At 55.0% G+C, this 22,634-nt stretch overlaps 1 protein-coding gene and 1 non-coding gene across 2 annotated transcripts; one reads left to right on the forward strand and one right to left on the reverse strand.

The window, feature by feature from the left end:
- Positions 1-1,153: 1,153 nt before the first annotated feature.
- barc (RRM1_TatSF1_like and RRM2_TatSF1_like domain-containing protein barc) lies at positions 1,154-18,687 on the forward strand. The gene is made up of 9 exons (XM_037226619.1): positions 1,154-1,245; positions 2,569-3,595; positions 4,274-4,445; positions 5,164-5,369; positions 6,228-6,403; positions 6,931-7,117; positions 7,639-7,775; positions 17,720-17,852; positions 18,667-18,687. The coding sequence occupies exons 2-9, from the start codon at positions 2,612-2,614 to the stop codon at positions 18,685-18,687; spliced, it is 2,016 nt and encodes a 671-aa protein (XP_037082514.1). The 5' UTR covers positions 1,154-1,245; positions 2,569-2,611.
- On the reverse strand, positions 11,061-11,133 carry TRNAM-CAU (transfer RNA methionine (anticodon CAU)). The gene has a single exon. It is a non-coding gene; the product is annotated as a tRNA-Met (tRNA).
- Positions 18,688-22,634: the final 3,947 nt, after the last annotated feature.

The raw sequence follows: 22,634 nt of genomic DNA on the forward strand, positions 1-22,634 counted from the left end.
ATGCAGGCTAATTGGCAACTTCCATATCTCACAGACTGTATGGACACGCAACCAACAGCTTTGTGCCGATGACTGCGTGCCGGTCTTTTCCATCAAAAGTGCATAAACCGTTCAGGAAAACATCAATGGCCATTTTGTGCCAACGCGTTATAGCAGTACCAGTGTGTGCGTCAAAATGCTTAGTTAACTGATGGAGTTGCGTGACGTGGTTTTTAAAGGCCTATGCAAAACAAGGTTAATTCGACGGCCGCGTACCAAACGATCCGGCGTTATGATCTTTCCTTCCTTTTCGGCAGGATAGTGAAGTGGCGAAACCTGCATGGTATCATATCTTATTTCAGAAACACTGTGCAATACCATGGGGTCTTTGGAATATACACGTCAGAGCAACTTAGTCTAGTCCTGTCCTTCATGCCCTGTCAGACTGCGCCTGCTCCGTCTGGTCCTGTCTGTTTTCACCCTGTCCCGTCCTGTTCGGTCAGGTCCCGTGGCTCCATCCGGCATTGTCTGGTCCCACCCGGTCCCGTCTAGTTTGGTAAAGTCCCATCCAGTTTTATCCAGTTCTCTCGAGTTCCGCTGGTTCCATCCGGTTCCGTCCGTCACTACGTGCTGATCTAATCCCAGCTGGTCCCGTCTGGTCTCATCACGTTCCATCTGAGTCTGACCGGTCCCGTCCAGTTCTGTCCAACTCCAGTTCCGTCGGGTTCTGTATGGTTTCATCCAGTGTCGTCTAGTTTGGCCCAGTCTCCTTTGGTTTGGTCTCGCCTGGCCGTCTGAAATGTCGTATGATGGTAGTTCATTTGCAGCAGCAAACCCATGTTTCGTGAGACTACAGTGACAATCTGCAAGACTTTGTTAAAATCTGCATCCTTCAGCGATTTTGTAATACTGGCACGTTTGGCATCATTTTGCAGTAATTGGTATAAATAGTAATGCTCGTATTTAGGCGATTGCCCTGTCCAAGGCGACAAATGACTCTGTCGGTATAGATCACCTTGACTCCTTTGCCTTTGTGGGTGACGAAGACGACATACCTACCGGTGTCCAAATGCGGTTTTTTGGTATGCCGAAGTAGCCAAACGTAGGAAAGTGTGTCCGTGGAGCTACCAAATTCAGGTGAATGCACACAGTTGCTGCGCACCACCTACTGTAAACAACGTTTTGGTAGACTATGTGACGTTGGTGTTGTTGCATTGAATTTCACGCATTTCGATTTTCGGGTATCTTTTGAAGTTACTGGGCGTGGTAAGTACTCTTATCACAACTTTTTAATTCTGGCTCCGATTGTAAGTGCAATGATCACGCTTTGATCTTGTGTGGAAAGCAGTCACTGTTTTGGGCCGGCAAACAGAACAGCGGTAATCCAAACAGATCCATACGTGGTGAGGATTGCAATTCTTTGACCACTCAAACAATCGTCCATGGGGTTGGACTTATCTACCATATTTTTGCCACCATGAACTTAACACGCATTTTCACTTGGGTGGATGTGGGTGCAATCATCTGGGTTTGGCTCTTAAATTTATGTTTAGTTTCATTTGTGCTAATTTTTGATGTACTTTCCTGTATTACCATCAGTGAAGGGGTGACCAAAATGGAAGCATGACTTATCAGCTGAGGTATATCAATCAAGTCCTTATTGAAGCTAGTGGTATGGAACAGTAAAACTGAATTAATTAGTGATTTATTATTTTATGTTGTTCAGTTGGGTTTTAAGGGCACTACAATGGATTAAGTGTTCATCACCCATAACTAGGTGTCATTTTATGGGCTATGTCTTAGTGTTGAGCCTGGGGACTGATATCCTCATCAGTTGTATACCAACACTTTTTGGCCCCAAACAAAATGAGATACCTTCCTCCCAGTGACTGGGCACATGCCCACATGGAGAATCTAACTTTATTTTGCACAGCCTGCCATTGATCATCACCTATCATCACATAAGACTTATAGAGCTTGTTTTCCAATAGCAATATTTGGAGCCTGCTTGATTGAACTCTTTATTTCACAACTGTGCCTATGAGTCTATGACTGAGCCAGACTCATCCATACAAAATAAACATGCCAATATTTGGATGGCCATTCAAGAGCATCCACAACTGCCACATGCCAGTACAAGCTAGAAAAGGCTATCTTAAACTAAAATTGTGGATCAGGCATGGGATCAATGATTCTGGGCCATGGAACTCAACTTAAGACCAACCAAAGCGATTAATTCTTGAAAGCATGGAATATCACTTGATCTTTAGGATAAAGCTTTTGTGATTTGTTAGGACAGGCAAGTACGACTTACAGCATGGTTTTAGGTGATTGTAGATCAAATGTATGTAACTGTCTCCACCACTGCTGGTTTTATGTGATAAATGTGGTGTTATTGCTTAATATTACCTTGGCCTTTTCTTGCCTTGCTGACATTGTTCATACATGTCACAAGCACCATTTGTCTCTTGAAGCAGTGAAGAATTCCCGCTTTGATGGTACAATTTTTTTGTTGGATGTATGTTGCTTATTTGTTTTTCATGTACGTACATGACAGTTACGGCTGACTTTGCAAACAACCATTTTCAGATTATGGTTATTTTAGTCTGCTATTGAAGAGTGCCCCTACAGCATGTCTTCAGAGGAAGCTGTTCCAGCCTTAACAAAGCAACAAGAAGCACATGCAATGGACACAACAGATATAAACAGTTCAAAAAAGAATCCTGATTCAATTGATATCACAGCTAGCCCAGATGAGCCATCTGGACTCTCTGTGTCAAAATCATCTATGCTGAACCCTGGCAGTTCGTCCATGAATTCTACTTCCAGTGAGCCCACACCTGAGCATAGCAAGATGCCAGAGAGCTCTGCGTTTGGCCAGCACCCAGCAGGGCAGACAACCCCAGCTGGAGACGCGGCCGTCGGTGTGTCGCCGGCGACCGCCGAGTCCGACCCCCCGTCAGGAGGCGCGCCGGCGGCGTCGGCGGCGCGCGCCGGGGCCGACGGCGCCGGCGCCGGCCAGCAGCCGCCCGCCGGCGACGACTGCTACCGGTACGAGGGCGAGACGTGCGTGTACACGGACCCGTCTTCGGGGCTCGAGTACGTGTACAGTGCCGAGAAGGAGGGCTGGCTGCGGCGCGACGGCGCCGGCAACGGCCAGCCGCTGCACGCGCCCACCCTGGAGAACTGCTACTACGAGGGCGAGCACTACTGCTTCCGGGACGCGGCCGGCCAGGTGTACCGGCTGGAGCCGAGCTCCAACAGCTGGGAGCGCTGGCCGGCGGCGGAGTCGGGCGCGGCGCCGGCGGCCGACTGCTTCCGTGACGAGAGCGGCGCCTGGTGCTGCCGGGACGACAGTGGCGCCCTCTGCCACTGGTCGGCCGAGGCCTCACGCTGGGAGCGCGCCGCCGCGCCGGCCGGCCGCAAGCGCAAGCTCAACAGGGGCTCGTCGGACGACAGTGAGCACGACAGTGATGAGGAGGAGGACGGAGCGGCCCGGAAGCGGGCGACGGCGCCGGGGCCGGCGGCGGAGGGCGGCGCCGCCCCTCACGAGGAGGAGGCGAACGACGGCACGGGCTACGAGTGGGACGCAGAGAAGGGAGCCTGGTTCCCGAAGGTAGGTGTTGGTGATGCTCGATTGTTAACGATTTCTACCATAGCGACTCACTTAAGAAATGAGAGAACAGCTTGTCAAGGTTGTCATAATGTGTGATGCAATAGCTTGCCACATGTTTTTATAGCACGGTTGACCGTCGTTTCCTGTGATGACTCTGCTGCATTGTTATGATGTTGCATTGGATGCTGGAGTATGACCGTTGTTCTGTTGGGTGACGTGCGATTGAACAAACAAATTTGGTGTCATCTAGGCTATGATTCTGTATGGTGGTGCATTCAAAATGCAACCATCAAGACGTAGGAGCCGGAAAACGTACTGGATGGCTTACCAGAAGGTTACTCTGGGTTTTGCCTTTAGTCGTAATACTTATAAGTCCTAAGTACCGATACGCCTCACGTTGTGCTGCTGGTGGTGGCAATACGTCGGTAATGGCGTCTTCGTACATACGTTACCCGAACGTTGTAGAATGAAATGATTGAGAAAGTGATAATGTTTTTCAGCGTCAGTGTTGTGCGTGCGTCATGTTTGGCCCCGAGGCCAGGCACTCTGACCGGCAGGTGTTCTATCCTATTCTGGCCGTCCATCTCCCTGCTCTGACCCGGAGGTGTTTGTCTATATGCCGTTACCCGGTGGCGTCCGTCCATGTGCACCTGCGCTAAAGACGGGTCGTGGTTTCAGATAGACGAGGAGTTCCTGGCTCTACACCGGCTCAACTACGGCTTCGACTCGGAGGGTCGTCCCATTGATGCACCGCCCATCCTGGACACGGCGCCGCCGCCGCCGCCGGCGGAACCACCGGCTGAAAAACAGCTGGCCGGCAAACAGCGCAAGATGAACAAGAAAAAACCAGGTGAGCGTGCTCTGGGTGGCGGTATAAGCTGAGCATTGCGCCGTCGGACGAACGTTTGCGAACGTAGTGCGCCGCCTGGATGATAAACGCATGTGACATTGTCATTGTACTACGATCAAGATCAGATAAGCATTTCACGATCTTTTTCACTCGATGTAACGGGTTTTGCAAGTGGTGTTTTCCTCCTAAGGCTTTGTCTTGACCCGGCTGGTAGGTGCCTGCAGTTGTCAACACCTCGGTGGCCGGCATAGCCGATCCGTGTCCTGCTTTTGGTCGCAGTCGTCAGCCGGGGCCATTTTCCCTGTCGTGTACCGGACACGACGGTCGATGGTCTCATCCGCGCAAGAGCCAGCCGCCACACACGCGTGGTGATGACCTGAGCGCGGCGATGACCTTGGTGCTGGGTCGGTATGTGGGGGCGGCAGCAGCTGTCTTCTTCGCCGGTGAAGCTGGTCCGGAGACACCACGTCACGTTAATTAGTTCTTTTCGCGGTTGGGAATGTTAAGTTTATGTGAGACTGTTTTTCATTCAGCTACTCCAGCTTTGATAAGCCGAAATTGCCTGGCCACTGTACAGCGTGACGATGTTGCTCGCCAAGTGTGCGGAAAGGCGGCCAGGCCATTTTAGCTCATCAAAACTGGAGCAGTTGATTTAAAAACAGCCCCACACAAACACGATGTGGACGGCGTGCGTGACCGTCGAGCCGGTTTTTCGTAGAGTGGTTCCAGCTGGACGACAGCAAGAACACCAAGGTGTACGTGTCCGGGCTGGCCGAGTCGACGACCGAGGCCGAGTTCGTCGAGCTCATGTCGAAGTGCGGCCTGGTGATGAAGGACCCGCTCAGGGGCAACGCCTGGAAGGTCAAGCTCTACCGCGATGACTACGGCGTGCCCAAGGGAGACGGCATTTGCACGTACATAAAGGTTCGCAATGATGGCAGGGGTATGACATGAGATCACAGGAAAGTTGCCTTGCAGGCACGCGGCTCTGCGTATATTAAACAATGCATTTGGGCGTTGTGATCGGGTTCTCGATTGGTTTATGCCGAAGTTTGGCGTGCGAACTCCAGCACGATAAGGTGTGTCTGTAACTGACCGAGGGGAAAGGGGGACCGTTCTCGGACCAAGTGATACGGACTCGATTCTGTGAAGAACTTCGATTGTCTGCACTTAGAGCAGGATGCGTAGACGCTATCGGTCTTTTCAGTTACAATGGTCGATAACCTGACCGACATGAATATGAAAAGAAAACGAGAAGCTGCTTGAGCCTTATTTTTATGCATGGGTGATTCTGGTGGTCTTAAGGTTTTATTAACATTTACATTGCCCACCTTGTTCGCACAGTCGCGTTGTCGCAGACGCCTTGCGAACGTTATGCTCTGTAGATTGAAAGAAATAACTGGGGTGTTATTATTGGAGTTTTTATGTGGGATGGTTTGTGATGTGCCCTCTTCGGCTGCAGTTTCCAGACTCGAACAAATGCCTGTTGACTAAACGATTGGACATCGGATCTCTCAGTTTGGACCTTATCACCTTTTTGCTTGACTGCAAACTTTTGTTATGATGAGTAACTATATTATATTAGCTTTTGAAGTAATGCCAAGATGTTGCTGAGAACCCTGTGCAATGTTTAAGTTTTAGGTGCTGTTATTGGTGGAACTTGTTATTGATTGTCCCGAGACACGTAAAGTCGTTTTTACTTTCTCAGAGAGGGGCAGGATATTTGTGCAGGTGAAGTTCCATGTGAGAGCACCTTAACGGCCGATGGTTTCCGATCTCCAGATCGAGTCGGTGAACCTGGCGCTGGATATTCTGGACGGCTACGAGTTCAAAGGCAAAAGACTCAGCGTTGAAAAGGCCACATTTGACATGAAGGGGTCCTTTGATCCGACGAAGAAGCCCAAAAAGCGCACATTGAAGAAGAAGGACAGGGAAAAACTGCAAAAGAAGCAGGAGAAGTAAGCTCCGATGGTCTTTGTTTGATGCGTACAACTATCTGTCAGCATGCAGCCGCCTTACTTTTATTCTACGAGAATTTTGGCTGTTTTTTAATTCTATGCTAATTTTTACATTTCACAAGCCGTTAATGCGTGAGACACTCCAGGGCGGAATGGTTAAACGGTCTGGCCTTCGTCGTTGTTCACTGTGCAAAGTTGAAGTTCTCTGTCTGCCTCGTTAGATTTCCAAGCGAGAATTATGTACCCCGCAAAATGTTTCTCATATTATGGTAATTGTCACTCATTTTGTCACGACCTGGTATATCCCTCTCTATTCTCGGCGTTTGCGTTGACACGAGCCCAGGCACGTAATGTTGGTAAACTCCACCTCCGGCTGTAATGCTGCGTAATGCTGCCCGAATTAGACTGTGGGTCAGCTCGTGCCACAATAGCGTATCCTCCATCATGGCGCTGCACCACCAGCCGCGTCACTGACCTGGCGCCCGCGAGAGACGGCACCGCTGACGCGCGCCGCCCGCCGCCCGCAGGCTGTTCGCCTGGCAGCCGGACAAGATCCGCGGGGAGCGCGAGCGCCACGAGCGCGTCGTCATCATCAAGAACCTGTTCTCGCCGGACGAGTTCCGCAGCCGGCCGGAGATGATCCTCGAGTACCAGCAGGACCTGCGCGACGAGTGCTCCAAGTACGGCGCCGTCCGCAAGGTTGTGCTACATGATGTGAGTAGCGCCAGTTGGCGGGTCCCGACGGGCCGGGAGTCTTGCTCCGGGAAGGGGGGGGGGGGGGGCGCACGGTCGTCCTCGGTAAACTGTTCCCTGCCCGGTGGATTCTTTCTGTTGATGTCTCGGCAGTGGACTGCGTCTGTTGAAACCACGCTGTTTTACGCTGGCCGTCTGCTGTAATAATCATTCACGGACGGAGTGAAGGCCCGCGGCTGACCGACTTTCGTTACAGCGTGACCAGGACAGTGTGGTGAACGTGACGCCGTGAGCGCACCAACTTTCGTTACAGCGTGACCAGGACAGGGTGGTGAACATGACGCCGTGAGCGGACCGACTTTCGTTACAGCGTGACCAGGACAGTGTGGTGAACGTGACGCCGTGAGCGGACCGACTTTCGTTGCAGCGTCACCAGGGCAGTGTGGTGAACGTGACGCCGTGAGCGGACCGACTTTCGTTACAGCGTCACCAGGACAGTGTGGTGAACGTGACGCCGTGAGCTTATCGTCGCCCCATTACAGCGTCACAAGGACGGCGTCGTGGAGGTGATCTTCCAAGAGGCGGTCGAGGCTGACGCCTGCGTGACCAAAATGAGCGGCCGGTGGTTTGCCGGCCGGCGCCTGGAGGCGGCCACGTGGGACGGCAAGACCAAATACCGGTACGAGGGAGGGAGGGAGGGAGGGAGGGAGGGAGGGAGGGAGGGAGGGAGGGTGTGGGCCGGGCCACCACACCTCCCGGGCAGTTCGCACGTATACGGGGCAGGTTCGTGCGAGGTTAGGATTGTGCGCCGGGCCGTTTGATCAGGTCAGATGAAGGGGAATAAGATTTTGCCTTCTAGAGTAGGCATTTGATTTGGGTTTAATGCTCCAATAGGTGATCGAGCCGCATTGTGTGGCTGCAGGAGGTTGTCTGTCAGGTACTTTCGACAGTATGGTGGTGTGTCCGCCGGTCATGATAACCATGCGAATATTCTGTCGAGTAGTGTTGCTCCTGCTTGTAATGTTGAGTCGTGTCCAGAGGAGGCTTTCACCGCCGTATGCCCTTACACTGTGAATTGTATTTGCGTAAGGGTTGTATCAAGGCGGGCGGCGGAAAGGACATAACGCAGGTCAGAGCGGGGAATTTGTCTTGGCTGCGCTCATTAATTAAATTTAAAATTTTGAAGCACTGGTGGGCGTCCAGATATCTTTGAGGACAAAAGCGGAAGGTTGAGATAGCTGCTGTTTTCTCGACTACCAGGACGTCCTATCTTGCTTAAGTTTCCAGGCCTTTCATCCTTCGCTGCAGGACTTTTCCAGAGTTTTGCCAGCAGCATGGGCGTTTCGGGGCGCAGTACATAATTGAAATGCCTGTAATGCAGCTCAACTGGCGTTCATGCCGCAGCATCACGGCGTAGTGACCAACTGAGACAAGCGAGCATGGTGACCAGACCAACTGAGACAACCGAGCATGGTGACCAGACCCAACTGAGACAAGCGAGCATGATGACCAGGTTGCATGCAGGGCAACTTTATATTTGTCGTACATTGGCTGTGTTTGAAGAGGTGTCTAAATGATGGTTCTCATTTCGAAGGCCATACAATTGGAAAACGGGTTAATTAAGCCCAGTGGCTTTTTATAACGACCATAGTACGTTCGATAAAACATGGGCCATAAAATACAAACATTTTAACATTTGCATTCATGCTTGATCGGTATACTGGCCTCAATCGATGTTCGAATCTTACCAAATGCTCCTGCGCCGATTTTGTTTGTCGAATACTCGCTAAATGCAAATATTCTATCGAATTTACCAACGCTCCGAATCCGAACGCTGCGGGGTAGCCCCCTCCCCACCCCACCCCACCCCACCCCTTGATCAAGACAACTCCGCCTTCACTCGAGAACAGATCATGGAGATGAAAATGGAGTTGGTAAAGGCCGTGAATCGTTCTCTGGGCTTGCCGCTGTTTTTTTTTCTTTTTGCTTTGCTGTTGCGCATCAGGCGTATAATCGGTTGTTAGCTACAGTTTGCCCGCCCTCTCTACTTCATGATCATGGGCGGCGCGGGTGAAGCTGGTATTATCGGTATGTGATTGACGGGCTCCTGATTACCTCACCGCCGATATTCGGCCGGCTTGTTCCTGACATGCTGCTCCGCTGCTCGGTCGCACACTCACTGGCTTGGCGGCTCACATTCCCCACCCACTGAGGCCTCTCGTGGACGGACCCCGAGCGGGAAATCGCGTTTGGCTGACCGACTCCCCCAGGGTCTCGCTGGAAGGGCCTGGGAAAGTGTCATCGAGCCTCCGGCTCTGGAATGCTCCGTCGTTCTCTGGAGTCGGGAATGCAGGCCCATGTGGTGAAGTGAATGTATGGACGGCTGAGCATACATGGCCGCTGTGGCGTGGGTCCGCCTCCCAGCTGTAGTTGTGACAGAGAGACTCCCAAGGGCATAGTGTGGCAAAATGAGTCGGGGGCGGTGGCCGGGTGTGGAACAAAGATGAACAATTAACAATGCCGAAGCCTGCTCTCGAAATACGCCACCAGTCGAGGTTCTCCCCGAATTTGGCCCGCCTGCTTTTCGAAGTTTGGGAGAGGTTGCTAGCCAAGTTGCGGACTGAAATCTCCTCCCGACCCCAGCTAAATAGGAGAGTGCGTCTCCGGGACCTCCTGTTATCCAGGGTCCCTTGGTCCATTCCTCTTTGAAAGCCGGCCGTCCATAAGTGTGCAAAGGCTTTTGTGGTTCTCATTATCGGCGAGACTCGCTGGGCGTAAAAGTCCAGCGGAAGAAGCGAGCGGTTGGCTGGAAACAAGTTTCTGTATGCAAAGAGATGTGTCTGTGCTTTCTACGTAGCAGTAATTGGGTTTTAAGGGCGCTTGCACTGCAAAGACTGTGTAAAGTTTTGGTGTCGCTGGCCAGCACGCCGCGCCAGCCGTTACCGAGAAACACCATTGGCACCAAGTGGCCATATCATTGCAGCATGGTTCAGTGCTACGCACACTTGCTCCGCCTGCCACTCGGTATGGGTGTACGGTCCCGGAAAGGTTTGGTTTCCATTCACCGCAGAGCAACCGAGCGCAGTGCACTAGGGAGGGACGTATATGTTCGCTGCACTTGTTTATTACCACAAATATTTAGAGCCACCCAACACTCCTGAACGTGTCAATATTTTAACGTTACCTTTTGGATTGTGAAAAAAATTCGCACAGTTGTAAATTTACATCGTGAACACCCAAGCAGGATGTATTGTGTGGTCAGTTGAAGCGGTGGTTGCAATCCCACCCAGACAGGCAATCCCAGATCCCCACCGTCTTCAGCTCTTGCCCAAGAACTTATCCCAGAGAGGCCACGATGCGGAGTGTCTCGAAAGGCCATTCATTTCCCGCGTTCCACATCGTGCTGGCCTTCGGATGTGACGTTGGCTTCCTCACGCATATATCGACTGCGGCACCTGGGATGCCTGGTACGGCCGTACCCGCCACCTAGCGGCCGGCCACAGCTCCAGTGCCGGCTTAGCCGACAGCCCAGCAAACCGACGCCTGGCGGCGGGTTTCCGAACCAGCCATCCTGCGGTGTCGGATGGAACCCGGCCTGCACCATACACGAAGGACGGCGCCGGCGCTCCTTTCCGCACATGCTGGCAATGCCGACAGCTAGCGGTAATTAAGCCTCGCACAGCAGAGGGTGAAATGACCTGCTGTTCGCGTAGCTTTACAGTTTTTAAACGAGCAACTCAATAACGCCCATGAAGAACATCGGTGGGCGCAATCAACTGTCGACCATCTTTCGCTGCGTGGAATGACAAGTCAGCACATTGCGTGCTTAAGTGGTGAATCATTGGCTGAATTCGTTACTTCGTAGGTCCCTAGGTTCCCAGGATGAACAAAAGCGGTATTACTGACCCGACGCCGAGCCGTGCCGTAGCTTTCCTCTAGAATCGCCAACCCAAAATTCAAAAGTTGCCCCGGGTGAGGATCGAACTCACGGCCTTCAGATTATGAGACTGACGCGCTGCCTACTGCGCTACCGAGGCGGTGGAGGCGGCGGCGTCGCCAGGAAGATACACCGCGGCAATCCGAATCGTGGAGGAGCAGATGACGTATGTTTCTGTGTCATAGGCGTAAACGTGACCATAGGCCCATTATAAGCGTGGGTACGCGGGAAGGGGAGGGGGCATAGCCTACCCGCCTTTCCACAATTCTAGCGTCAGCCATGTAGTCGCACACGGAAAAATCAGTTTTATTAAGGAATGTATTGCACCTTGTGAGACCTCGGCACGCCTCTGCTAGCCGTGGCATATCGTTGACACGGCGCGGCGTGATACGCAGCACATCGTAAGATTTCACACGCGATCGGGAGCGGCACCGCAAATTGCGGTGGACTTTGTAATGGAAATGCCATTGATCAGTGCATGTTGAAACCCCGTAGCTGGATCAGGACGAAGAGTGGATCTATTTAGGTGCCAGACATGTAGCCAGAGTTTTCCTCAGAAGCAGAGGTGAGAGGCAAATGACGAAATTCTCTCCAAAATCCCGCGAATTTGAACCAAATGTCTGCGAAGCGCCAAAATGTGGAGCAAACCTGTTGGCTCAAGTGATGAACAGGGGAGAGGGGGGGGGGGGGGGGGGGGGGGAGCGGACACGCACGGTCCCTTGGTCCTCCTTTGGAAACGCCTCTCTGATGCAGACGGCTATCTTCGGACGGACGAGTGCCACGGCTGCAGAGAGCAAGACGAGATGTAGTTTGTGTCCAGTTGGGGAGCTCCAGCCATCCACCAGCTGTCAAGATAAGTGGGCTTGAGTCGCAGGAGAACCGTTTTGAGCTAATTTTACGACAGGTTTGGCCACTTTTCCCTGCTCAGCCCACCCCCCTCCCCCCATTTTATTTTGCGGAACTACCATTCTGGAGCAAGAAATTGGTCCAGACCTGTGGGCTGAAGAGATCGAGTCCAGTGATATCAATGGAAGAGATCCAGCGCCAGCACCCGCCCTGTTTTCTACATCCGCCATTTCATCCCAACCCTTGCAATGCCCCGTGTCACTGGGACGTCCTGCGGCCGTCAGCCATTGGGGCGTACGCAGCCGCAGCATTGGCCTAAGGAGAGGGGAGGGTAAATGCCAGTTTCTCCAAACTGCTGCGCGACTGTGGGCCGAATTTCCGGAGAAGTGCGAAGTCGCTCATTATCTAATGTAAACCCCTTGGCCGAAGGGGAGTCTCCTCGCTGACCGTGTCGCTGGCCGTGAGCCGGCTTCATGGCCACCCTGACGGGAGCCCGCACAGGCCCCGAAGAAAGGCGGGTCCATTTGTGGGGCAAGTGGTCGCTCATAAATTACATTCCGCAGGGGGGGGGGGGGGCAAAGCATGATGTTAATCTCAGGTTTGACAGCATATCGTGTTAAACTCGAGAGTGATATTTTGAGACCTGGAAACCGACTATCGTTGACCTCTCAGTGCTATGGATCCGTAAAATAAGTTGGGGTGAGGGGTGGGGTAGGGGGCTGGATTCTGAAAGTGGCACCGCATACTCCAAAGCATATGCGAAGCGTGTTTCTCTCGGATTTGACCAATTTTCTTCCAAAAGTTGAGGGGGAGGGGGACGGGGGCTGGAAACCCATCACCGTTTTTCTTCCCATGGTAGGCAACACGTCTGTCCTTGTCTCGGACCTCTAGTTTCATTAGGGGCCAAACGGACGTAGCGTTTGTGGAACGTCATGCTTAGCACAGCGCAGCCGGGGGAGGGTGCGGGTTTGGCTTAGCGCGACCAGTGCGTTAGCAGGGGGAAAGGGTTGGTAAAGGTCAAAAGCCGGTCAGTGGGGGTCACCCAGATGACTGCCATATTACCTCACCTCTCATCGTCGCCATCACCGGCCGAAAGAGCTCCAACCACACAAAGCAAGGCACAAAACTAGAGGCAGGTGTGGGACGGGTCTGGAGACGAGCTTTGCGACGGCGCGTCCGGTAGACGGGACGCTGCGCATCGCTGCACGCTGCCACCGTTACCGAGGCGCGCGAGCCGGCGGGCGGCGCCGCCGTCTCCGGTGACGGCGTCGACCGGCGCCGTCCGCGGCCCCTGTCTGCAGCGGCGGCGGCCGCCCGGCTTCTCACCACACGGCTGGGGCGGAGCGTCACTCGCCGCTCCAAGTGGACGCGGCGCTGAAAGTAACCTGGCGAACGGTGGCGCGACAGATGATGTGGGGTGGATCGTCACGAATGATTTTTTTCTAAATGAGTGTTTGCGCCGTAGTTCGGGGCGGGGGGATAATATTGGCATCTCCGCCGCCGCATCGCAAAGCTCCGAAAATGTTTGTATCCAAGCTATTTGTGGACGCTGACGTCTTATGGCGAATGTTGATGGATGCAAATTCTTATCATATAGCAGACATTTTGCAAACCGTGGTGTCCACCCTGGTAAAGCAGACCTCCGCTGTTGTCAATATGCGTATCCCGGATGTTCGGATTCCGCGCGGCAAAGCGTTTACAGTGACATGGGAGGCGAGTAGCCTTGGAGAAAGGGAGGCAATGGGCAGTGTGGTTAAGGTCACGTGTATGTGGTGCGTGCGTGGGAGGGGAGCACCTTGGGTATGTGTCACATCCCGTTCTAACAATTTGTCATGCATTTGCACCCAAATGGTATCGGCAATTAACAATCAAGGTACACATGTAAAAATGAGTAAATTAAAAGCATGCAATACTGTTATGAGTTCGGCAATTACTCTACCATTTTAGGCTGCATTTTTAGTTTCGCTGCTGCGTCACCTGAGCGAAGATGATGATGTTTTCAGTGTGTTCTGTTCGGATAGGTTTAGTGCATTGTTTCAGACAGTCTTCAGAAAAGGCAAATTCGAAGCCGCGTCTTTCTAAAACGTGAGCCCCGCAATTGCTCTCCGGCACAGTAAAGAACTGTGGGCGCCACGCGGAGCTTCTTTGTGCCCGCGCCGCTCCCGCTATCGCGCTGCTCCCGTTTGTCCAATGTTTTGCTTGCGAGGTCTTGCGGGCCATTTGATGTTGCTGCCGTAAGCATTGTGATCATTTATACTTGGTGTAGACCATTGATGACGGAACGATTGGAACTAGCAAGCCCGTCGCTCTCCCGTGTAATCTTGCAGCCTTCTGCGATACGGCTCTCCTGAGTTCAGACGAAGTCCTGAAACGTCGACACTGTCGCCCCCAGGCTGGTCAGCAGGTCCTTAGTGATCTGGAGGGGATATTGACCAGTCCCAGCAGGGCCGTTGTGAAGGCTTTTGCTGTCTCAAACTGGGCCTTGCCATCGATTAAACAGAATCCCAGCGGTCCCAAGGACGCCCGTGACCAGTCGTTTGGCACTCCAGCACTCAGGGAATGTTTTTGACCTTCAAACTGGCCCAGCAGCAGTCCTTAATGAGTCTGATCCACCACGGAAGGCCCTGACAACAACTCTACGTCCGTGGTGGCCTCAATGAGTTCCTGGCAGTGCCGCAACCAGTCACGCAGAGCCCCCTTATGGCGAAGGACCCTTAGATGCTCAGAGTGTTCGGGCACTCCTCAAAGGTGTTGTCAATTCGGATTGAGCTTGTGTTATTGCTTACATTGCTTGCATACATTGCTTACATGGCTACATACATTGCTTATATACACATTACATATACACTTATATTGAACACAGTGGCTTCGGGGGTCCTTGGCGGGCCCCAGATGGTCTCGACGACATGTCCCGAGGACCCCTATCCACTCCAGAGGGAGGTCTGGCCAGTCACAATAGACTCTAGCACCCATGAAAAGGCCTTGTGGCCACAGGCCTCTGGAGGCCACAAGCATCCCAAAGGTCGCTTCGGCCAGTGATCCTGAGCCCCTCGACCAGTGATCCTAAAGTCCCTCTCCAGTGATCCTGAGCTGCTCGACCATTGATTCTGAGCTGCTCGCCCAGTGATCCCGACGTGCTCGGCCAGTGATCCTAAAGTCCCTCGACCTGTAATCGTAAGCCCCTCAATCAGTGATCCTGAGCTGCTCGACCAGTGATCCCGAGCTGCTCGTCCAGTGATCCCGACGTGCTCGACCAGTGATCCTAAAGTCCCTCGACCTGTGACCGTAAGCCCCTCAACCAGTGATCCGGAGCTGCTCGACCTGTGATCCTGAGCTGCTCGACCAGTGATCCCGAGCTGCTCGTCCAGTGATCCCGACGCGCTGGACCAGTGATCCTTAAGTCCCTCGATCTGTGATCGTAAGCCCCTCAACCAGTGATCCTGAACCCCTCTACCAGTGATCCTGAGCCCCTTGACCAGCGATTTTTAGCCCCTCGAGCAGTGACCCTGAGTCCCTTTCAGTGCACGAGGGGCCTTTGGTCAGTTGCGAAGAAGGCCTCTGACCGCGCTGACAGTATCCCTGGAGGGGGGGGGGGGAGGGGGAGGGGAGATGCTGACAGTATCCCTGGGGGGAGGGGGAGGGGGGATGCTGACAGTATCCCTGACCATCCGAGTTATCGACCGTTTCATGATCCGTGATGGTTTCATAGCGTCTGGTCATCTCAGGATTGTGATTCTTGTAGTCTGTAAGGCAGTGCTTGTCAGGCTTTGGATCTCATAAGCGGCGGGCAGCTGCAGAGATGTGTTACACACGGTAATGACGTGCCGTGAACACCATTAAAGTCACGAAATTAAACTCTGAGTATCTCTGTCATGCCTGAACACTGTATGTCGGTTGGAAGACTGAAACGCGGACCTTGAAAACAACGATGCTGTTTTTGGCTATTGCATATTTTTTGACGAAGTGCATTTTGGCGAAATCACTTTTCCTGGACGATTATTTTTCTAGACTCATGAATGGTTCGGCTACATCGTACCCCCCCCCCCGTCCTCACGGGTTCCTCGCATTCCCCCCCCCCCTTGAGAATTTCCGCGGTTGGGCACGCCTGGCCCAAGGGCTTCATTATATTCATGGTTGCTGGCCGCCGTAAGGCTCTGAACCATCCTGTGACCCTAATATTCTTAGAACCCCCTGACCGTTCCAAGGCCAAGGAAAACCACAAATCTGTTAAATGTTTTACAAACACAACTGTAAGCCATCGTACATTTGACATTCAGTCCGGTCGGCCCAATCCGGTCCAAATCGGAGTTGATTCAGTCTGTGGGACTTGAATTGTCGATAGGTCACTGCAAAGCTTCAGTTTCAGTTACATGAACTTATACTTTTATCTACGAGCAGTTCCAGCTTATACACGCATTGTTCTGGAACACCTGCGTTTGTGCATTATTATGAGAGAAAAAAAAACAGGTAAAATGTCGGCTTATGTGCCCGTACGATGTTTTCCCATGTGCCATCTAGCTTGCAGCTAAAATGATCAAGTTTAAATGCTATTTCCAAAATTCGTGTCGCCCGGAATCAGTTCCATCGGAATCTATTCGGCATACGTGTCAACTCCTACGAACTACGAACTATGAATTCATCGTTCCTACGAACCCATGAATTCATCGTTCCCACGAACCCATGAATTCATCGTTCCCGCGAACCCATGAATTCATCGTTCACGCTCATGCATGGACGCATTACTTATGCGTTTAGCGAACAATGTTTTAGGTCCAAAATTCTCATGCTGAGTTATCGACCTTGAGTATACCACGATATATTGGTTAAACGACATTGCAGTGCAAGCATTGGTTATATTGCCAGTACTCGACGTTTCGAGCTGGGCTCATGCTCACGAGAGCTCGGCCCTACCATGAAACGTACCCAGAGCTTAAGCACAGCTTAAACGTCGTATCCTTTCAATATAATCAGTGTTTGCGTATAGCGTCGTTTAAGCGGCGCCTCCTGGTGTGTTGAAGGTCGATAACTCAGCTTGAGAACCCTGAGCTCGTGTCGAAAAGCCAACAGCTTAAGGCGTTTCTTGCTTATACCGAGGTAATGCTCTTTTTTCTGCAAACGCTGCCATCGTTTGAAGTAAGCCTCCCTCTTAGTCAAAGCCGAGCCGACTCTAAAGACTGAAACTCGACTGAAAATTACGCCGCACAGCTACGATTCAGAGTCTGCGCTAGCCACACGGGCCGTGGGTCAGGGACGATATCGATTCCGCGGACACATACCGGGTAGAAGCTCGTCGGCTCTATCAGCCAGGTCGTCGGGTCTGTCGGTCAGATCGTCTGGTCTGTCGGCCAGGTCGTCGGGTCTGTCAGCCAGGTCGTCGGGTCTGTCAGCCAGATCGTCGGCTCTGACGGCCGGGTCGTCGGGTTTGACGGCCGGGTCACCGGGTCTGTCAGCCGGATCGTCGGCCCTGTCGGCCAGGTCGTCGGCTCGGACGGCCGAGTCACCGGGTCTGTCGGCGAGGCTGCAGGCTGCTCCTGCGCCGTTTGTATGAGTTCAGACTGAACCAGGTTGTCAGACCGAACAGGTGTCAAATGCCTATGCTGCGTTTGTGCCGTAGACTGAACCGTGCCACTTTCCTGCCACTTTGATTGACGTGTCTTGCAAGGAAACGACCAGCGAAGAGTGCGGTGCAATGTATTGGTATAATGGGCAGTAGATCGTCACCAATCTTTCAGTGAGCATAAGAGAGGACAGCAGTAAAACCAGTGTGGCAGAAACGGACAAATCAGTTTTCGAAGCGGCCGGTGACCGCCTGCCTGACGCGATCGTGTCTCCTGCGGCAGCGTGGAGGAGACTGAGGAGGAGCGGGCCGAGCGGCTGGCCAAGTGGGAGCAGTTCATCTCTGGCGAGGAGGCGCCCTCCGCCGGCCGGAGCGCGGCGGGCCCTGCGCCCGCTCCGGCCCCGGCGGCGGCGGCGGCGGCTCCAGCTCCGGCGGCGGCTCCAGCTCCGGCGGCGGCTCCGGCAGCGGCTCCGGCTCCGGCTCCGGCTCCGGCTCCGCTGGACGGGACGCCGCCAGGCGCTCCGGACGGGCCGGCGGCCGGTGCGGATCTGACCCCGGACGGCCCAGCGGCGGCCGCGGACCACGTGCGGCCGGCCGGCCCCGGCCCGACCGGCGCCCACTCGGCGGAGGACGCGGCTGGCGACGGGTGACGGCCGGCCGCGCTGCCGGGCTGGCGCCGCGTGCGGACTGTACCGCGGTGTTTTGTTACGTGCTGAACTCCTGGGCGGTGGCGGTCGAGCGCCTCGCCGAGACGCGGTCGGCGCTGAATCCGGACGCCGTCGTGTGGCGCATCCATCACCCATGCTTCGTCTGTGTCGTAGCAACCGAACGGCTTCATAGCTGTTTCCAAGTGTCTTGTGGTGCGGTCATTTTGCGCCAATATATGCGGACATTGCACAGGAACGTCAAACGTTTTCCTGATTCACACGACCCGCGCGGAATGCGAGAATGACGTCACCCGTGACGCACACACGTGCAAGACTGTTCCGAGTCTTTTTTGTCGGGGCGTTTGTGAAAGATTAGATCCAAGTTAGCCAAGCTGGGTGAATTCGCCTGGGCTCCATGACGGTCTATACAACTGACGGACATCGATTAACCACGATTCCTCCAGTCGATAATTTACTACCATCGATCCGCCTGTTGTGCACGCGCACCGGGGGAGGGGGGACGTCGCGTCTGGCATGCGGGGATATCCGCGAGCGGCATTACCACGCGTCTGTTGTCCGTAAGCGCCGGCTGGGCTGCACCTGAGCGAGCATTGGGCTGTGGGCCGCGCGGCACGGTGCTTAACGGCACGACCATTCAAACCGCGCTCGCACCGCTGGCCAGGGCACCATTCAGTGGGATCACACGCCCATCACGTGTGGCCCGTGGGGTCGGCGCGCCGGCCTGCACGTTCCGTCGACGACTCTGCGCGCGGGAGGTCAAATTACGGTTGCGCGCACGTTCGAACTTTCATCGCTCGCTTTTTGCACTATCATAAAAAACGGCGTTTGTTCATTGAAGCATTTGGCTCGCCTGCTCTTTGTTCTTTCCATTCCACTTGTTTCTGGTGAGTTCGGCTCCTGCGGAAGAAAGGTGTTCTCCAAATGCGGGAGGCAAAGGTCCAAACACTCCCTCACATATTGCTGAACTGACCATGGATGCACAGCATGGGTTCAGGTCAACAAACCACGCACAGTGACTCCCTGTTATCCAGCACTGCTTCGCTGCGTGCACGCGAAAATAAGCCATGTCCAAAGTCGCTCAGGTGAGGGGTCGTCCCGTGCTGCCATCTGTCGGAAGGCATGGGAGTGTCTCAGGTGTGCCCGCGCCGCGCCGCGCCGCGAGCGAGGGTGGTCGCCGCCGCCGGAGCGCCGTCCAGCGCCAGTTGTCGCCGCGCGATGCGATAGACGGCCGGCTGGGAGGTGCTGTGGGTTTTTGCGGAGGATGTGATAGTGTAACGCGGCTGGACGCTCAGCCATCGGCATGCTTCTGCGGCTGTGTTTAGGTAAGTCGACGCCGGTCAGCCTGTTTTCGTGACACCTGATTGACTGACGCCGTCTGAGAAAGGGCCCGGGCCGGCGGATTTAATGAGCTGCAGTGTCGCTTTGACGTCATGTTTGCGGCGAGCGCCGGCAGCGAGGCCCGGCGCCGAGCGGCGAAGCGCAACGTCGGGGCAGAGCGTCACACAGGCACGTGCGTTTCTGGTGGTGCTTGAGTACGGATTGGCGGGCATAACTCTGGTCTGATATCAAGCAGCCGTCGCAAATACGGCAATCTCAGCTCAGCGGCGTCCACCACCATCGTTTAAATCTGGTCCGAGTTCAGGGTTTGCGTTGAAGTGAACTTCATCCGGAGACCTTGCCAGGAGCTCTCGAAGCAAGCCACGAAATGATGAGCCATCCGGTGGAAGAGAAGCTGCTTGTATTTGACCACCCGAAATCACAGGTCCTTTCCATTTCACGGAATTTGGAGCTCCGGGCCGATGGACAGGTCTTAAACACAAAGCGCACAAGCGCCCGTTAATCCGCAGGTTTTTGCACAACCTGTCCGGAAATGCTGCCTGGCTGGCGGCACCTCTGTGGGTCCAGCCAGCACAGCCCGCTTTCAAACGTAGCCCGGGCGTTGGTATTCAAGCGCCGTCCGCGGCGAGGTCAAATGCCAGCACATCCGCCGCATCTGCACCCCCGGCGCCCGCCCGCTCCACACATGAGCACATGAAGCACACGCGCAACCATAATTCTTGTCCGGGGTGTAGATGCCAAATTTTCTCCGAGTTCTTGCGAATTTAGACTGAACTCCTGCAAAAAACGATGTTTTTGTGAACCTCTTGGCTGGGGGAGGGGGGGGGGGCATGGCCCATTGTCACCCTCCTCAGTTGTATGCCTGAAAGGAAGCGGCCACAGACGGTGCCCAGAGCCTGCTGGTGCCTCAGAGCCGAGTCATCCTGATCTGACCGGATGGTGGCGTGGTCCGGTCCTCAAACCGCCGTAAATCAATTATGATGAGTTAGCGATCGGCTGTGTACAAGAGATTCCACAAGTTTGAAGCCTTAAATCACGCGGACCGCTGCTGACAATGCGCCAATTGAAGCATTCTACCGAGATCCGATCGCAAGACGCCATGTCGGATCTCGCACTGGGTACGATCTACCAGACTATCACTGAATGAAATCAGTTGAATCAAGGTTGGGCTCCAGCGTGGTGGCGGCCCGCCCCAGCCGGGACCGGGCCGGATGCTCCAGCCGGCGCCGGCGCCGCGTGACGTCATCAGGGTGAATCAGCGGCCGCGGTGTGTCAGCGGGGTCGGGGACCCGCTTCAGGATGCGCGTGCACTGCCCTGTCCCCGCCGGCCCGAGGCTGCGTCGCGCTCAGACCGCAGCGCTGGGTGATAGCGGCAACGGTCGCGTTGAGCAGCGACGCTGGGAGCGCCGGGATCGCCTCAAAGCTCCGTCCGGTCACCTCGGAGGTCCGTCCGGTTGTCGCAGAACTCCGTCCGGCCGCCTCAGGGTCCGTCCGGCCGCCTCAGAGCTCCGTCCGGTCGCCTCAGAGCCCCGTCCGGTCGCCTCAGAAGTCCGTCCGGTCGCCTCAGAGGTCCATCCGGTCGCCTCAGAGGTCCATCTGGCCGCCTCAGAGCTTCATCCGGTCGCCTCAAGGTCCGTCCGGCCGCCTCAGAGCTCCGTCCGGTCGCCTCAGAGCTCCGTCCGGTTGCTTCAGAGCTCTATCCGGTCGTCTGGCTGCTGCGCCGCCGGGCCAGGATGACTCCGCACTCATCGTCACTGTGCGCAGTGGAATAGATACGCAGAACGCCACCGCCGGCCATTCACCAGGTGCACTCCTTATCAGACCTTCGTAGTGGCCGCCACCTCACTGATGTTGGAGCCTGGAGAAGTTAGGGCGGAGACAGCTTACGTAATGTGTGCGCCACGCACGGTGGTGACCAGTGCGAGTGCATTGTCAGAAGTCTACAAAGGAGACGTCCCCAAAGGTTATGACTCGCATGCGACCATTCTCATGGATCTGTCCCTGCGACTAAACAGCTGCCCTGCAAACGGGTTACACTGAAGACTGCATTGGAACGGTTAAAGAAAACACATTTGGTGACTCAATGTTGTGGTATGCGGTGATGTTTCTGGTTCTACGCCCGTTGGGAGGGAGACCCACGGCGTGAGCCGGAAGAGCCGTCCGTTTCTTTTGGACCGGTAACGAGCTGGCTCGTTCCGACCTGGCGGACCGGTTGACTGATGGTGACGCCGTCTGGCCGGTTGGCTGTCTTTGGAGAGCCTCGCCATCGCGGGATCGCAGCATGGGCCAGTCGCAAAACCATCTTATCCGCATTTCCTTCGGAAGGAAGACCGATACGTCAGCCGGGCCGCCTCACGGTGAATGTCGTCTGTGGGCGGAGGCCGTGGCGCCCCCCCCCCCCCCTCCTCAGCTGGGGTTCGGCACGCCGCGCAGGGGTCCGCCCACCATTTCTTGCGCCTTGTCGGTGCCCTTTCCCCGGGGCCGTAACACGCGGTATCCATGTACCCGTGATTGGCTGATTACCTGAAATCCTACCCGGGGGGAGGGGTTCTCACAGAACGGGGCCCAGCGCCCACGGCTGCGGACGTGCGCCAGGGGCGTAGTCAGGGCGGCGCACCTCGTCACCAGTGGCGTCGCCAGGCTCGACAAAGCAGCACACATCCGACAATTCTCAGAGGAAGGCACGCATCGCCTCGCCGCAGTGGCTCACCGGCACGTGCGTCCGGTACGGAGCGCGTTGCGCCGGGCTGGACTGGGCCTCGCCGCGCTCACAGGTGCCGGCCGGCGCTGCGGCCCCCACTCTGTCGGGCTCCCCTCGGGCCGGAAGTGGGACAGGTGGGGGAGGGGACCCGTGACTCAGCACTGGCGAGCGTGGCGCCGAGCGGCTGCCGGCCTCTGAGCTGCCGGTGCCCGCCCGCAGTAGGCTGCTGCGCTGCTGAGCGCCGGCTGCTGCGCTACTGAGCGCCGGCTGCTGCGCTACTGAGCGCCGGCTGCTGCGCTACTGAGCACCGGCTGCTGCGCTGCTGAGCGCCGGCTGCTGCGCTACTGAGCGCTGGCTGCTGCCTGCTTATTTTCCGCCCCTGGCTGCTACTGGTCGTCAACGCAAATGGCGTCCGCTTCTGGCCGCCGCCAGTTTCGTTCCCCGCCGTCGGTTACCGTTCCCCGCCGCTGGATAGCGCCTGTTGCCGCCTC

Source organism: Pollicipes pollicipes, unplaced genomic scaffold, assembly GCF_011947565.3.
Source record: "Pollicipes pollicipes isolate AB1234 unplaced genomic scaffold, Ppol_2.1 Scaffold_5724;HRSCAF=6776_pilon_pilon_pilon, whole genome shotgun sequence".
Classification (NCBI taxonomy): domain Eukaryota; kingdom Metazoa; phylum Arthropoda; class Thecostraca; order Pollicipedomorpha; family Pollicipedidae; genus Pollicipes; species Pollicipes pollicipes.

What these genes read in the sequence shown, in the direction of transcription:
- barc (XM_037226619.1), top strand. Translation starts at nt 2,612, where the DNA reads ATGTCTTCAGAGGAAGCTGTTCCAGCCTTAACAAAGCAACAAGAAGCA. An exon ending in GACGGCAAGACCAAATACCG is followed by an intron (nt 7,776 to 17,719) that starts GTACGAGGGAGG and finishes CTCCTGCGGCAG; the next exon opens with CGTGGAGGAGACTGAGGAGG. An exon ending in CGGCCCCGGCGGCGGCGGCG is followed by an intron (nt 17,853 to 18,666) that starts GCGGCTCCAGCT and finishes GTTGTCCGTAAG; the next exon opens with CGCCGGCTGGGCTGCACCTG.